Below are 17049 nucleotides of genomic sequence, written 5' to 3' on the forward strand. Positions count from 1 at the left end.
TTCCGGAGCTCCCTCCCCGTGATGCAATTTTCCCCTCTTTCCAAAGGCTTCTCTGAAGTGGATGCATGGCTACAAAGTGCTATCCGGGTATTAAAATGGAGGGGCCCTCCGGTACATGGCACGGGAGCTTCTCATGTAAACGGAACCCCCAGCACCCAAGTCTCAAGTGTTGCTTTTTTGTTTGGTACCCCTATGAGCTATTTCGCCCGGTTGACGTCACGGCACCCATCTCGAAGCTGCCTGCTGCACGAGGGTTTCGAGAAGCTCGCTGGAGCTCCAAACAGCTGCCCATCGAATTCGTTCCCTCGGAAAGTTTGCTGTTTCGTGAGGCGAGTCCCCTGTGGCAAACCCTAAACATACCGAGTGGGAAACCACCTTCGGCCAAAGGGAAATGTCGTGAACCACTGCATGGCCGCTCGCCCGTCTCGCTGCAACTCGGGAGTTTTGCAACACATCTTGGCTTGGGCGTGGCGCGGGGTTCCAGGTTCAGTTCACGAGACAAGCGTCACCTCGTGGCCCTGGGCCACTCAGTGCTCCATGCCGGCTGCTTGGCAGCTGCCTCGGGCGCCACAGTTGGTCGCGCGCACGCCACATTTGACCCTGGCCCCAAGAAACCCAAGGCATTGGTGTGACAGCCACAGCGACCCTCCCCAAATAAAAGCTACCAACCGTCTCCAAAAAAAGGCTCGCTCGTTCCCCGCCTCCTCTCCATCTTCGCGGCAAAAAGGCCGGCCATCTCGATCTTCTTCGATTTCCATCAAGACGACTTCATCAAGAACACACTTTTTTTCATCCATCTCTAACTTTGCAGTAGCCCAACGTATTTCCCCCCCAGAGCCTTCTAGAAAATCTTTTGAGCAGGATTGTGCCGAGTGGGATCTATTGCTGCGTGCCCTGCTCCCCCCCCTCAAAAAAAACACGCGTCTCTGGTGTTTGCGCATGCTCTCAGGTTTCGTCCGAACGTAACTTGGTGAACTCGACGCGACCTTCAAATCAAACCTAGTAATCTGCTGGCTGCCACTTCCCTCGGGGGACCTTGACGAGAGCAAGGCAGAGCAAACAAATCAAAGTCAAAAGCCAGCCAACCGTATTTTATTCTTCTATTGTGACCTAGGAGCATGGCATAGATCTTGTTCACCTGCTACCCCACCAAGCTCACTCAGTCGTATCATACTTCGAGAAGAGATCACGGGCCTGTCTCTCGGCTCTTTTTAACGACTTTTTCAACAACGTTTTTTTCCCTTCCCACTGGTATCACCACCGCCAGTCATCCACATCATCCATTGTCACCAAAGAAGGCTTCCGGAAGTGGACAACGAGATGACATCGTCACCGGTAGCAGAGCTCGAGGCTGGGCTGCAAGCCTTGCTCAGCCTCAAGGCTCCAGGCGTATCTGGTTCTCGGATCTCAAATCTTACTGCACTTTGCGTCAACAACCCACAGGTAAGCGGACGCGTGAAGCGATTCGATTTGACGTTGTAGACGGTTATACTAATTTTGGTGTCTCATTTGATAGTCTGAGTCGGTCATCGTCCAAAAATTCTATACACATCTCAAGAAAACGCCCGGAACACACAAGCTGGGCGTCCTCTACGTCGTAGACCAAGTAGCACGGGAGTGGTTGAAGAAGGCCAAGGCTCTGGGACAGTTTCCCATAAATTCTTCAGCGCAAGATGGCACATATGCTGCGGGCGTGCATAGATTGACTGAACTCATGCCCACTCTGATGAACGACAGCATCTCGGCGGCTCCAGAAGATCAAAAGGTACGCACATATGATCATGCACTGAATTTTTGCCGCTCCAGCACCCAATAGACGAAAAGAGAGAGGGTGGGTTTTTGCAACTAGCTATTGGCGATGACCTCACAGTTGGTGTAGACAACTGCTGCCCTCGCTTCGTTGTCTTGCCTCGTCCAGCCGGTGAACTTCGGCAGCATTCTCAAAGTCTTGGGCGCCCACATATACACATCCCTGCTTCATCACCATGACTAGTAACTCACACGTATGCCGGTATGTAGGACAAGATCAAGAAACTGCTCGATATTTGGGAGAAGGGCGAGACGTTTCCCGCTGCCATGGTTAGTTCCTGGCGGGAGAAGCTCAATGCTCCCCAGCCGACACGTAGGTCATCCAAGATGTCACCGCTTCTTTGTGTAGATGCACCTCTGACAAGACCCCTGCCAACAGTCCAATCAACAACACCTCCCGGAAGCCCTCCCCCCAACCTGATGGCTTCGCTTGGTATTGGAAGCAAGCCGCCTGCACCGCCAGCAACGCAAAGCAACCCTCTAAACATTCTTGAGACCCTTGCCAACCTGGCTCGCCAAAATGCGCCCAGTACACAGAGTAATCACTCGGCCGGGCCAGTCCCGGCTCCGGCCCCTCCTGCGGCCCCAGTCCAAGCTCCAGTTCAAGCCCCGGCCCCGACTGCGGCTCCGGCCCCTGCCCCGCTGCCTGCAGCCTTGTACGGCATCCTTGGTAGCCAGCCTGGCAATAGCGCCATGCAGCCTGCTGCTCCGCCTGTCAACATGTCCACATTGCCACATGCCTTTCCACCACCCATGGCAGCTCCTCAGCCTGCCCATTTCCCACCACCCGCAGCACCTCCAGTGCTGAATGGTGCGGCCAATCCAGCTGCCAATCCGGCGGCCGTCCAGCTATTGAGCGCCTTGCTGGCCCAAGGTGTACCTGTCGAACAAATCGCCAGCGTAATGCAGCTCATGACCCAAAACACTGCGGCTACCGGATCTCCAGCCGTCCCACAAACCGGCTTCCCGCAGCCACCTCAAGCCGCTTACCCTGGCTACCCAGCTCCTCCCGTCAGTGCCGGCCCTGGTCCAGCCCCCTGGGAAGCGCCCAGACATGCAGCCGACTCCCGTGATCGCAACGGCTATCACTCACCAGGGCGTGTTCCCCGCGGTAGATCCCGCTCCCGCTCGCCGGGACGCTGGGACGCCAGAGACTCACCCCGATCCCGCCGCAACGACCGCGGAGGATTCGACTACAACCGCCCAGCCTCGCCAAACCGGGGTTACAATGATGATAGGGGATATCGCCAGCGCTCGCCCCAGGGCAGGAGAGGTAGCCCATCAGATAACTTTTCCCGCCAACAACAGCAACAACAACAAGGGCCGCCACAGCCCAACGGAGAAAAATGGGTCGATCACGACCCTACCGTTCCCCCTGGCCACTTCAAGGTCTTGTCGCGAACCCTTTTCGTTGGCGGGGTCATGGTTTCCGAACCCGAATTACGGGAAATCTTCTCTCGCTTCGGCGAGGTCCAAAGTGCCATTGTTCACAAGGAGAAGAGACACGCCTTTGTGAAAATGTATTACAGGAAAGATGCCGAAAAGGCCAAGGCGGCCATGTCGGAGGGGGGGGCGAGGGGGAACGAGCTCCGGACGAAGTGGGGAGTGGGCTTTGGGCCCCGGGATTGCAGTGATTACGGCACTGGAATTTCTGTTATTCCTATTCAAAAGCTCACGGAAGCGGATAGGAAGTGGGTGTTGACTGCGCCGTACGGCGGTAGTGGCGGGAGGCCAATTGTGACGGGGATGGTGGTGGAGGAGCCAGATATTGAGATTGGTGCGGGGGTGTCGAGTAAGGCGATCTCTAGGAGGATGCAAACTGATAAAGGCGGGAGTCACGGGCCTAAGTCAAGTAGGCGGGAGGAGGACCATCACCATGATGGGGGGTATCAGGGTGGTGGTGGTGGCGGTGGTGGGAGAGGGGGATGGGGAGGAGGGAAGAAGGATAGGGGTGGAAGGGGAGGGGGTTTTGATGGGAAGAGGGGAAGTCATGGCGGGAATGGGAACCAACAGAATGGCGATGATCCAATTGTTATGGAATTGCCGCCGGGAATCCAAATGAGTAGGAATGGGCCGGTCTTTCAGGGGTTTAATGGCGGTTATTAGGGTTTGCCTTTTTTTTCTCTAGTAGCAGCGTCATGGACAAAATAATAGGACTTGCATTACAAAATGAAGGCCTTGAATATAGCAGACATGACTTCAGCTTTCATTTATTAAAGCTTGTTTATTCACTTCTCTTTTGAAGCCTTCAAAAATAGCAGGCAAGCCCTCGACGATGTTTCCAACTCGTATTCACTACCTTGACTGTCTTTGAAGGCCTCTTGGCTATCCTTCGATAGTTCTTTCTCTTTTAAAGGTGTTAAGCCAACAATTTATTATATGTTTTACTGACTTGGTGTGTCTGGCCAGGTATAGAACTCAAGGCTGGGGAAAAGGGGGAAGTAGGATGATGGGCACCTATCGAGAGCGTTGGGTAAAACATGATGAGGTTCTAGTAGTGGGTTGGCTCGGCATGATGCCTTGACATAAGAACCAGGGAAAACAATGGTATTTGGACAATTGTGGAGCGACTGTGAGAATGCATTTGTTCTCTTGTCCCGCCTTTCACATCACTGCCGTATACCATACCCAAACCAGTCACAGGCAGGAGAATATCAAACGGGCATTCCCATATCCCACAATGTCTGTGTGCATGCACGTCTTTTATATACCCGACCTCCACATCACCTGTTCAAGGCAACCTCAACTCCTTTGTCATCATGCCGTTGCTCCCCATTCTACCTCACCCCCTCCTCAATTTATACGTCCCCCCCAACCCAGGAAAAGCCCTCTCAAACCCCCCCCCCAAACTCCAGCTCTCCAACCTCCTCACATGCGTCTCAAAAGCGGGATTAATCACCATCCCATCCCCCACCCCTGCGACCCCCCCTTTCTCTTTCTGTCGTAGTAGTACACAACCCCCCTCCCCCTCCCCTTCCTCCCCCCAACCAACCCTCAAAGTCCCAGTAAACGGAATAAAAAAATCCTCAAACTCTATCCCCCCCTCCTCCGTATCATCATCATACATTTGTACAATCCTCTCCCTCATCCCTCCCCAGGGTATATAATCCACCCAGGCCGGGTGCCTTTTCCGTCTCTGCAACCCCCCGGGGCGAAAATACTCCGGGATCCTCTCCCAGTTTTCTCTTGTGGGGGAGACTTGCCAGCGCATGAGGAGGAACATGAGGTACAAAACCGCTGCGCGCTCCGGGAGACGGGACAGGCCGGGGAAGCGGGCGAGGATGTCCGTAAAAACTTTTGATAGGGGGTGGGAGGGGGTTGACGGGTTGAGGAGGGAGGAGATGGAGGGGTAGGGCGGGCCGAGGACGTCGTTTGCGTGCGAGGAGGGGAGGGAGAGGAGGTGGCGGCGTTCGGAGAGGAAGTCTAGGAGGATTGAGTCGAGGGGGCAGGTTGGGGGGGAGTTGAGTGGGAGGGTGAAGAAGTCTTCATCATCATCATCATCATCTTCTTCTTCTTCTCGGGGTTGATGTTGTGGTAGTGGTGGTGGTTGAGTGGGTTTCGTGAAAGGGGTTTGTGTGGGTGGTATCAACAGAGGGACTTGATGATGGCACTGGGTGGAAGCAGCAGCAGCAGCGTTTTGATGTATCCGGGCGATTTTCTGGGCCGGGTCGAGGAGGAATTCGAGGCCGAGACGGTCTGACCCTAGGTCCAACCCGTGACCGAGGTCGTGGCGTTGCTGGGCGAGAATACCGGCCTGGGAAGAGGGTTGAGGTTGCTGAAGCTGGTGTGGCTGGTGTGGATGTTGCTGGTGTTGTTGACCTTCTGTGCACATGGGCGTCACCACAGGCGACATACTGTTATGCCATCGTCCATGAGTACCGACAGAGCCCGGAGAGGCAACACTGCCCGGGCCAGACCCCGAAAACCCCACAGATGTCCGAGTTGGTGCTACTAGTCCATGCTGTTGGTGGTGCAACGACGGATGGTGTGTCTGAGCTGGCGAAGGTAACGGCGCAGGATGCTGCTGCCCAACTATACATCCCATCAACCTCTGGGCAGGAACGCGACGAGACAAACAAAACTTACCTATTGGCGACCCCTTAGCCAGCAGAGGCTGAACCAAATGCATAATACTAGCCAGACATGCCTTCACCTCGGCCAGCTCCGCCTCAACAGCCTCCCTCTGGCGAACAGCAGCCTGCAGCTCCAGATACGGCTGCTGAGACTTGAGCTCACGAATCTCCCGCTCATACTGCTCAATCTTGAGGCGCTGCCTCTCTCGGATAGCACGCTGTGCGTCACGATCTGACAGCCTTGTTAGTGCTACTCATGACTAGGGGGAGCAGGTTAGACGGGCCGGAGAGAACAATGAATGAATACCCCCCGGATAACCGCACCCGCCCTTGCAATCCAGCCCAAAAAAATGTTTCCACACTTTTCGGAGCGGGATGCCGACCGCCATCGGGGGAGGATTTCACACCACCAGGAGAAAAAGACGTTAGAACAAGCTCCACTTACCATTCGCCCGTTTCTTGGCCAGCTGCTCCGGGGTCAAGTTCGCAACTCCTCTCGATCCCGGGACCGCCTTGCGCTTTTTGGAGATTCCACCGGTGCCGACATCGTCTGCCGTGTTGTCCGGGAGGTTGCTGTTGGCAGTCCCGTCGGTGTTCACACTGCTCATTGGCGTCGTTATCGTTGAGGAAATAGACGCAGACGCGGTTGACGATTCCCCATTGCTGCTGCCGAATTCACCACCGACACCTCCGGACCCGGGCGCCAATGCTCGTGGCCCTTTTCCTCCCCTTCTATTGAGGGCCGAGACCGTTGCGGGTGCAGCAGCAGATGCGGCGGGTGTGAATGATGCAAGGCCATTCAAATTGACAGGGTTCCCGGCCATGGCCCGAATTGAAAGAAAGAGTTAGTAAAGATGATGCCGCCGGAAGTTCAACGGCCGGCGTCATCCGAATACAACTGTGTGTAACACCACGCTTTCAACTTCGCACACACCCTTCTCGCTCGCTGTGGATGCGCGGTCGCCGAATAAACGGACCCGACAACGCGGTAACGGAAGCGGCGGGCGGCTGATGGGATTATCAGCCACAGCACGACATCAAATTATGACTAATCACATTCGTTGAGTTTTATGCTAAACATCGTGTTCAGTTATTCGGTTCTTTTCTATATACGCCTGCCTACCAATGCCAAAGCAACAAAAAAAGTAAGGGTATCAATAAGAAAACTTTTGAATAACCGATCCAACGCCAACAAACAAACTGGGATGCTGATCAGAAGCCACCGTCTGGAACTGGATGGCCTTCACCACCCCCGGCGCCTTACTCTTGTCCACATCCCCCGATGGCATCCTCGATCCATCCCGTAGCGAGTACAGTCCAACCGTGCAATCATCATGAGCAGCCGCAACAACACCATGTCCATACCCCGGCTGCGTAAGCACATCCAGCCCAATCTTGATATGTGCCTCGTTGCGATAGCCAGGAAACTCCACCGCCGGAGCCGCAGTGTTTCGCTCCCAGGGCTCAAACGGCTTCTCGCCCGCCTTCTGCTCCTTCGCTTTCACAAAGCGAAGATCATAGATGCACATCGCGTTCTTTGGTCCCGCAGCGAGGACATCAAAGCCACCGACGGCCCTGAGATGTGCCACGCTGCTCTTGTGGCGGAAAACCATCGAATCCCATGCTTCCGGCGCCGTCCGCGTATCGAGTTGACAAACGTGACCTGAACGAGTGCCGGCGAGGACCACTTGAGGCTGCGCATGAAGAAAGTCAACCGCGAGTACATCGCCCCGAAAAGGCGGCACAAGTTTCGCTGGTCGACGCCTGGTGTCCATTTCAGTCGTGGCAGCAGTCGCACCAGGACCTCGGGCACAATACACGCCACGCTGGGTTCCCAAAACAAGTCTGGCCCCGGTCTCTTCAGGCGACCAGTCTCCAGCGTTGATGTAGTTATTACGTAGTGTGGTTATGAGGCCGCCACTGTGCAAGACTACAATGCAAGAACCAAGTCAGCAAATCGGTTCTGGTCTGAGTCACAAAACTCCAGAATGGGTGAGCAGAAAGAAGGCCACCCACGTGGGAAACACCCTTCTTGCCCGGAAGAGAATCCATATTCGTAGCACGCTTTCGGGGTGGTGGAATGGATGTGGTTGCCAAGGAATAACAGCGCTTCTCGCCTTCCTTTAATACCAACCATGTTGGTGTCCCCCCTTTCGCTCCTATGTTCAACGTACTGTCCTGGCCAGCGACACCTCCGTACCCGGTTGCAAAGGTAGTCGACCCTTCAGATAAACACACGTTAGCAATTCAATATCCTGCCCCCCTCAACAAGAGTAAACCAACCTCCCCTCCCTTCCCAACGGCGCAGCCGAAACCGACATCCCCATCTGTTCCATCCCTACATCATCACTATTAGCAACCCCCCACCTTCCCCAACCAAGTTACCAAACTCACCAGCAAAAACCCACACCGACTCCTCACCAACCTCATCCTCCTCCTTCTCCCACCCATCCTCCCCCTCCTTCCTCCCCTCCTTCTGCGCCTCCCTCTGCCCAGCCACATAAAAACAATCAATCACCCCCCCGTCCCCCTCCTCCAGATTAACCCACATCTTGATCTTCCCCCTATCCTCCAACCCCCCAGCCCACTCCTTCACAATCCCATCACCCCCTTCTCGCCCAGTCTCCCTCCCCAACACCCAACCAACATCAACCCTCCTAACCCTCTCCCTCCTCACCCTCTCCTTCCACTCCCTCTCCCCCTTTTCCCTCTCCACCTCCTTCCTCCGCCTCTTCACTTCCCCTTCGCTCCCCCAAGCAGCCGCCCCACCAGGCAACACCGTCCTTTTGCTATCCTCAATCTTGAAGTACTTCCTCTTGGCCTCATCTATATCATCCCCCAAGTCAGCACATGTGTCAGCCAAGTTTCCTTCCGCTCTCCCACCTTGCGCACACCCTCGCCATCTCTAAAGAGTAAGAAATTGGTCCCCCATGAAAAGCTAAAGAACATCGCCGGAAACCCTCATCACATGACCTCTTGACCCTCAAAAAAAAAAAAAAAAAAAAATGACGTACCATAATAGAACCCCGGAATCTCCCTCAGAGGTGCCATCCTGACCTCTTTGCGTCCTGAACCAAAATCCTCCAATCGCCGACAATTGTCCGAATCGGGGCAAAAAGGAAAACGGTGATGATGCAACTCGTAGTGGGTTGTTGGTGGCGCGTTGTCTAACAGGGAACCGCTTCAGAAAAGAGAATTGGTGTGATATTGGTGCTTACAGTAGTACATTCTCTGGCGCAGTCGAAAGTGCAGATAGCGACTCGTGTTGTTGGTAGTGGCCGTTCGGCTGTCCAAAAGAGCATGAAAATCTTTGCCCAATGACAAGAGGTCGGTGCACGTGGGCAAAGCCAAAAAAACCACTTATTCATGCTCGCTGGCAGCCACCATCATCGCCACCACCATCACCACCACCCCTCTAGCAAGGTACATGTCACCACCACAGCAAAGCCAGTGTGAACGTAATTATGTTTTACTGTTTATTAGATCTGTCTAAAGTATCGGGGCGCCACTAGTCCCCGGACAAAGTCGTGATCAAAGACTCCGAAAAATTAAAGTAGGTGCCCTGTAGCAGGCTCTCGACCCATGCCATGGTCTTATCATTCCTCCCAAAAGCCGAGGCGCTGCTATTCAGGGCGGGGTATGCGTTAAAAAAACCATGGTATCTTAATTTGGTGCCATAACCATGGCACCCTGCCCATCCAAGCCATGCAACGAGGTCGCTCACTGCGACTTCTCGTGCTGCGTAGACACACGCTGGAGAGAGACAACAAAGTCCTCCAGCGATCTCTGCTTCTGGTTGCCCTTGGGGGACTTGCCGTGCATGAGGTTGTCAAACCCGACAGAGTCCTGGAGGATGTAGTAAACACCGCCCATGACGCAGAACACACCGAAAGAGAAGACCCAGACACGGACAACCGCGACGATCGAAGTCTGGTCACCGCCCTCAAACCATCCGAAGATACAGAAGAGAGTGGCCAAAATGTCAACGACGAGAATAGCGCCGGCCAATTGCCACGAGGGAAGAGAGGACCAGAAGGGACCGTTGGCACTGGAAAAGAGTTAGCATACTGCTTCATAGTCAACACAAAATCAAGGATAGAAACATACCGAGTGATGAAGATGAGCCAGTTCTCAGTGAGCGAGATCTGAAGGAAGACAACCTCGTCGAGGTTACCGAAGTTCTGGATGATACCACCGTTGGGGTGGGCGTACATGGTGGTGACAGTGATCCAGGTACCGACGGCAAGGACGACACCGAGAAGGACGGACATACCCCAGAGCTTGGGCAGGTTCCACTTGACGGGGGTCTTGGAGTAGGGAGCGTTGTCGTAGGCAATGGCAAGGGTGGCAACATCAGCGAAAATGGCGATGAAGACAACGAGCTCAATGTTGAGGGAGCGGTTGAGGATGGCGATCCAGAGGCCAAGGTAGATCTCGAGATGGATCGACAGAGCGATACGGTAGACAACGTAGGCGTACATGCGGTGGAAAATCTGGCGAGAAGTCTTGAGGGCATCAATGATGGCACCGAGACCAGGGGCAAGGAAAACGATATCGGCAGCAGAACGGGCAGCATCGGAAGCACCCTCGACAGCAATACCAGTGTCAGCCTTCTTGAGCGAGGGAGCATCGTTGACACCGTCACCGGTCATGGCAACGAGGTAGCCACGCTGCTGGAGAATCTCGACGACGTTGTACTTGTGCTGGGGGAAGACCTCGGCGAAACCATCGGCAGCCTCGACGAAATCGTAAACCTCAGAGCCGGGCATGTCACCGCCGCCACCGAGACCGAGACGCTCGGCGTTGTAAACGTTGGTGCCGAGACCGAGCTGGCGAGAAGTCTCACGAGCGATACCGACGGCGTCACCAGTAAGCATCTTGATGGAGAGACCGAGAGACTTGGCTTCGTTGATGGTGCGGGCGGTATCGTGACGAGGGGGGTCAGAGCAGGGCATGATACCGAGAATCTCCCAGGAGCCCTCACCACGCTTGCGGGCAACACCGAGGGAACGGAAACCACGGGTAGCGAACTCGGCAACCTTGTTCTTGTAGTCGACATCAACCTCCTCGGGAATGGGGTGGTCTTCCTCAACGGTCTTCAGGACGAAAAGAGGGGCACCCTTGACGCAGATGATGCGCTCACCCTGGGGAGACTCGACAACGGCTTGAACCTTCTTGGAGACGGGGTCGAAGGGGTGGAAATCGAGGACCTTGTACTTGGAGAGAACAGACTTGGCACGGGGGTAAAACTTGAGGGACTTGAGGAAAGCCTTGTCGATGGCATCCATACCCTTCTTCTTGCGGGAAGCGGCCAAGCAGGCAGTCAACATGAGGTCCTCGGGCTCGACACCAGCGACGGTGTAGGGCTCAGCGAGAGAGAGCTTGTTCTTGGTGAGAGTACCAGTCTTGTCAGAGCAGAGAATCTCGACACCGGCAAGGGACTCGATGGCAGAGAGCTTCTGGACGATGGCCTTCTTCTTGGCAAGGTAAGCAGCGCCGACAGCCATGGTGGTGGTGACAACGGCGGGAAGACCGACGGGAACACCAATGATGGTAATGGCGAGGGTGAACTCAAGGATCTTGACGATGCCGTTGTTGCGGTAGAAGGAAGCAACCCAGACGACCAAGTTGGTGAGAATGACGAGAACCAGGAGAATAGTACCAATGCCGTTGAGAACCTCGGTGAAGTGACCGGAGCCGGCGCTAGCAGCGTTCACGAGGGCAGCGGCACGACCGACGAAGGTGTTGTCACCGGTAGCAGTAACGACGAGGAAAGCCTCACCACGCTTGACAGCGGAAGAAGCGTAGCAGGAGTCGTTCTTGTGCTTGTCGACGGCGAGAGACTCACCGGTGATGGCAGACTGATCAACCTGGAGGAAAGCATCATCGGTGACGATGCGACCATCGGCGGGAATGATGGTACCCTCTTCAACCTGCAGGATGTCACCGGGGACGACCTCGGGAGCCTCAATCTCCTTGAGGGTGCCATCACGGAGGACGACAGCCTTGAGGGCGAGAGTCCTGTCAATGGGGGTTAGCAGGGCTGTCTGGCGCAGAAAGCAGGACAAGACAAAACTCACTTCTTGAGTTCATCGACAATAGAACCAGCCTGGTATTCTTGGACGAAACCGACGACAGCGTTGAGAAGGAGCAGACCGCAAATGACACCGAAATCAACCCAGTCCTCGAGACCAGCAGCCACTGCCAGGTAAAGACGGTTAGCAAAAGCAATTCTTGTTAGAACGTGGACTGGCGATGCATGAAGCCACTCCGCTTGGCGCCCCGCTGAGCTGCAGAGGCGCCATGGCAGAGTGGGGGCGAGATGCAAACATCGCCAAGGAAAATGTTTGGTGAGCCAACTTACAGACGGCGGCAGCCTCCATGACGAACTGAATGGGACCGACGAAGAAGCCAAGGAACTTCAGGAGAAGGTTCTCCTTCTCCTCCTTCATCTGGTTGAGACCATACTTGCGGCGTCTCTGGGTAACCTCCTGCTCGGTGAGACCGACGCGGGTGTCGGTCTGGAGCATGTCCTCAGGAATGACGCGCCCGGAGCCGGGAGCGACCTCCTCTTCTTCCTCAAACTAGACACGAGATGGGTTAACAGGCGATCCATCATTGACCGATTGGTCAAGCTGCCAAGGCCGACACCCCCCCCCCCCCCAAACCAAGGCCGAAGCGACCGGGTGGTGGGCGGAATGGGGCGCGATGTGCGCTTGGCGAGACCGGGGTAGGGGGAAAGCTCACCATGCCATGGCCGTCGTTGGACTCGAGGTCCTCGATGAGGGCGTCAATGTCCTCATCCTCCTCCTCTTCCTCCACGACCTTTTGCTTGGGAGGGGCGGCGTGGTGAGGGGCCTTCTCGTCAAAGTTGCCACTCTCAATGTTGGTCGACAGCGCGGGAGCGCCGGTGGTCGAGTGTTCGGCCATTGTGACGCGGTTGTCGGCAGATAAGCTCTGCTCGGGGCTGATCGGGACGAGGAGAAATAAAGGTGATCAGTAGGGCGCGGAGTGATCAAGTGATGCTTAGGTAGATATGGTTGTAGGTGGTGAACCAAAGCTAGGTGGGCGGACGCGGCCTCAAAGGTTGTTTGTTGTGACGACCTTATTAATAGGTGAGGTGGCGGTGATGCGGTGTTGGCGACCACAAAAACCGAGAGAGAATTAGGGTGTAGAGAGGAGAGTTGAGTTTGGACTCGAGGGAGAGCGAGACCTCACGTCGAAGGGAGAGTTAAAAAGGGCCTTCAAGCGTGAAGCAAAAAGAGGAAAGAGAGGGGGGAGGGAAGCGGGCAGTCCAAGTATTTCAACCTTTCCAACAACGCCGCGAACCACGAGCGACCTTTCCCGGCCCTGATCAAAGCTTCCTTGCCCGCTACAAGCTGCGCTACCGTGGGCACAGTACGGAATTGCACGTCCAAGCGAAGGTACCCAGGTACCGACCACCTACAGGACTGGTGGAACCTTCACCCGCTCACCCACTCATCGCCCACCCACCCACACTCCATTGCTCCTCCAAAATCCATCCATCCCATCAATCAATCCACTCCAACTCGCCCACTCGTCAAATCCGCTCTTTTGCCTGCCCGCTGCTGCTGCGTGCCTGCCAGTCCAGTGCCCGTGCTCTGTTCCAGCTGCTTGCTGCTGCTGCGATTACCGCTTCTTTCTACCTTCAGTTCCAGGTTTCCCCGACTCGCTCTTTGCCTCCTTCCCCGTCCTTCCATTGGGATGAATGCCTTACACTGTGTGTGCCCCCGACCCTAGACTGTGCGCTACTGGGCGTTCCTGCAGCATCGGCGCGTGGTCGGCGTGTTCTGCCGTCCCAATTGGCACTGTCCTTGTCTGCTCTGCCATTCCTGCTTTCCTCTTCCTCCGAGACCCCAAGCAACCCAAGCAACGGGCATCGCAACCCACAGCAACCACTTGCTACCCTGGTCCTTGAAAACAGTGGGTCGCGCAACTGCAGGTCACAATCAACAGCGAGGTACCTGGGGTGCGCAATCTGGCCTTGTACCGGCTCTCCACTCTTGTCTGTCCTAGCCCGCCGAGGATGCCGCCATTGCCTGGGTCCTCGGTACCTTGTCGTGACTCCACTTCCAGGTATCTCCGTCATCCATTCACAGGCCTTGCGTGCGGGATTTTCTGGCTGTGCCTCTGTGGTTCTGAGAAGCTCTCTGCTTCTGGCAACGAGCTCTCAATGAGCAGAAAAGATGCAGGCATTCAGAAAGGCAAAAAGAGCTGCAAATGCGCGCTTATAGTGAGCCACGCCCATTAATTCCCTCGCCACAAGCTGGCACGGCCTGTCCAGAATCCAATTGACACCATGCGCTCCCCGCGACGGCGCTGCCATGCACTGAAAAATCAGATGAAGAGGGCGAGGCCCGGGGTTGTCAGCGGCGCTCGAGACCTCGTTCGCCAGGCATGAGAAACTGCGAACCGACAAGCTTTGGGGTGTTGGCTGCCCGTCATGGGTCGCCAACCTGGGCCCCCCATGCCCGCCCAGTCGCAATCGGTTTGGCCTGCTCGTCTGACCACTCAGAGAGCGCCTCGTCCTGCGATTGGCCTTATCTCACTGGTCGGACCAAGAAACAGAGAGAGAGAACGATTGATGAGAAGCATCACATCACAAGGCGATCAGAAGGACGGGCTTCGGCTTCGAAACCGAAAATCCCACCGGTACCCGGCGGCGAGGTATCTTAATGGTTCCTGTGCTCATTCTCGCCCCTCGCCTTCGTCCCTTTTTCGCGGGCAGAAGCCAGCCGGCTCTTCTCGGTGCGGTGGGGGACCATCCCGGTGAGGAAGGCGATGGAGCCGGGAAGGCATTCCATGCTCTGCTCACCGGGCGATGGGGCAATCGACGAGCTATTTGTTTCTCGGTCAATTTGGGATGGGGGGGAGAGAGGGACAGAAACGACGATGCGATGCTACTACGAGCATGGCTGCTGCTGGCTGTTCAGACGGGCACACCCGAGCTTTGACAGCACAGCAGGCTCCATACGCTTGTGTTTCCTGACCCTGCTTGCATTTCGCATCTCGCATGTTATCCCATTTTGGCATGGCATATCCGTAGTCTACATCGGCCTCTCCTGTCTCTTCCAATATCCAATTCGAGATGATGGCAATGCAGTGTTTCGCTGCTGCTGTAACTGCATATCTGAGCGAGATATTGGCTCCCGCCCCAAATTGCCTCACATGTCGGCTCAGTGGCTCACTCATATCCTCTCTCACACTCTCACATATCTCGCTCTTGTTGCCTCGGAAGCCCCGCGGGAATCTGTGTATCATTGGTAAAACCATGAATGATTCCTCCCTCCGACTGGATGGTAACTGCCCGCTACTGTTACTACAAAGCACACCATCCCACCACACACAACAATCCCCCTATATCAAATATGCATGGCAAGTCGCGTGGAGGCGAACAATAAGAACACACAATAAAAGAACAGGTCAGATTTTCTTCAATTGTTCGGCCAAAGCGGAAGTGCCGAGGTGTGTGGTTGGCCGCCCTTTCCACTACGTCATTTCTTCCACACCCATGGGAACCATCGACTCATGTCAGCAACAACTTCCATCCCCGATGACGGCGGCGGTGAGCAAGAGATACCCTACAGCACAGAAAGAGAAAGCCTTGCCTGTGATGATGATGATCCGGGCTCCCCTTTTTTGGATATGATATTATCAAATCCATTGATCATCAGCCCTGTTTCGGGCCGCAACCCTCCCATTGAGCATTTACGACAGTCATGTGGCTTATGGAGTCGCTTATCGACTGTTATTTGTTCAACACTGAACTGACGAGCAAGTTCCCTGCTTGTTCCCGGCTTCTTGATAGAAAGAAGCATATTTCGGGACTGCCGTTGATGATGTCTTGTCTCCCGGGAAGGTCCCCTCTTTCATCAACGCTAGGTGACCGGCATGAACCACCCCCATATGCCGCCCCGTTGTATGGCTGGGGGAAGGGGGTAAAAAGGGACGGTTGTGGCTACCGCTCCCGAGTCGTGGCAAGTTGCTTGTTTTGTCCACGCCCGCTCACACATCAACTGCAATTCCCACTTTGGCGTGGGAGAGGCGAAGAATTCGAAACAGCCGACAGACTCGAGTTGATGGGATCAAAGCAGATGATTTTTCCGATATAAAAACAAGCAGAGCAGGAGAGGTGTGGTGGAAGCAGCAATGACAAAAGAGGCAATCGCCGCTTTTGCGTTTCAAACATTCATCCGATCTCAACGGTCAAACCTCCGTGCCCCCCAAAGTGCCGTTTGGGGGAACTCAAAAGCCAAGAAAACAATATTCAGCTGTTTGATATATCGCTTTGATACAGAGTATATCCCTTCGGACTACAATTTGCCAGAAAGAACGATGCCCAAGCACACTGATGGGTTGCATCAACGGTACATATCTTGGCACCTTGGATAAGATTGTTGATCCAAGCCACTTGCATCTACCTACAATGGCAAAAATCGCCAGAAAGTGCGGACATTTCTGACATCTGGATTTTTTTTTTTCTTTCTTTGCATGTCGTCCGTGAGTTACATTGCAGCCTCATATCTGTTACCGACCGATTGCATATATACCTCTTTCTCATACTGTGTACCTCTGGGTGTGATCGACATGAGACATATTTCCTACTGTGCGTGCGTGTCTTTTCTTACCTACCCTCTTCTATCTGGCTGGATGGGTGGATTTAGTCACATAGCTTACGCACTTACCATATCATTATGCTACTCTTACTCGGTCGCGGGCCAAAGAGATGTCGTTTTCTCGAGACTATTGCCCTGGGCGTGAACAATAAAGGTTGCCCAGCCCGGTCCCCGTTTCGCATATATGGCTGCTTGGTCGGTGTCCATCCAGGTAACAGAGCACACGACAGTCCCCTACGCTACCGCTGTGCACGCTTGCGGTAGTATAGTGATATCCGAACGACCGGCCGGTACTTATAACACTTGCTTCCCTTTTGTGCTACCGTTCAACGAATGGCAAATAATAATCTGATATTTGATGTTCAAGTTTTCAGTTTACACTTATCCTTGGCTTCCCGATTATTCTCCGGACCCGAATATCAAGGTCAAATATTTCGATCTCAAATTTTGCAGCATGATGGAAACTTCCGTCTAGGGTTATGCGTATGTGTGCCGTTGATTTTGGATTCCTTCCTTAGATATGGCAAAAA

The 17049-nt window shown here is 54.6% G+C and overlaps 4 protein-coding genes across 4 annotated transcripts; 1 reads left to right on the top strand and 3 right to left on the bottom strand.

Moving 5' to 3' along the window:
- Positions 1–687: 687 nt before the first annotated feature.
- QC763_306790 (uncharacterized protein) lies at positions 688–3915 on the top strand (the record flags this gene model as incomplete). The annotated part of the gene is made up of 4 exons (XM_062911124.1): positions 688–1443; positions 1517–1765; positions 2020–2122; positions 2189–3915. The coding sequence occupies exons 1-4, from the start codon at positions 1321–1323 to the stop codon at positions 3913–3915; spliced, it is 2202 nt and encodes a 733-aa protein (XP_062767133.1). The 5' UTR covers positions 688–1320.
- Positions 3916–4591: 676 nt separating this feature from the next.
- QC763_306800 (uncharacterized protein) lies at positions 4592–6841 on the bottom strand (the record flags this gene model as incomplete). The annotated part of the gene is made up of 3 exons (XM_062911125.1): positions 6328–6841; positions 5896–6114; positions 4592–5841 (listed from the first exon to the last, which is right to left on the bottom strand). Exons 1-3 carry the CDS (start codon positions 6704–6706, stop codon positions 4592–4594), a joined length of 1848 nt encoding a protein of 615 aa, XP_062767134.1. The 5' UTR covers positions 6707–6841.
- A 111-nt stretch (positions 6842–6952) lies between these two features.
- QC763_306810 (uncharacterized protein) lies at positions 6953–8933 on the bottom strand (the record flags this gene model as incomplete). The annotated part of the gene is made up of 3 exons (XM_062911126.1): positions 6953–7812; positions 8277–8708; positions 8897–8933. The coding sequence occupies 3 exons, from the start codon at positions 8931–8933 to the stop codon at positions 7037–7039; spliced, it is 1245 nt and encodes a 414-aa protein (XP_062767135.1). The 3' UTR covers positions 6953–7036.
- Positions 8934–9602: 669 nt separating this feature from the next.
- Positions 9603–14790, bottom strand: PMA1 (plasma membrane H+-ATPase; the record flags this gene model as incomplete). Its single annotated transcript, XM_062911127.1, has 5 exons — positions 12630–14790; positions 12247–12466; positions 11963–12083; positions 9990–11903; positions 9603–9930 (listed from the first exon to the last, which is right to left on the bottom strand). The coding sequence occupies exons 1-5, from the start codon at positions 12810–12812 to the stop codon at positions 9603–9605; spliced, it is 2766 nt and encodes a 921-aa protein (XP_062767136.1). The 5' UTR covers positions 12813–14790.
- Between the last annotated feature and the right edge of the window lie 2259 nt (positions 14791–17049).

Source organism: Podospora pseudopauciseta, chromosome 3 (genome assembly GCF_035222475.1).
Source record: "Podospora pseudopauciseta strain CBS 411.78 chromosome 3, whole genome shotgun sequence".
NCBI lineage: Eukaryota > Fungi > Ascomycota > Sordariomycetes > Sordariales > Podosporaceae > Podospora > Podospora pseudopauciseta.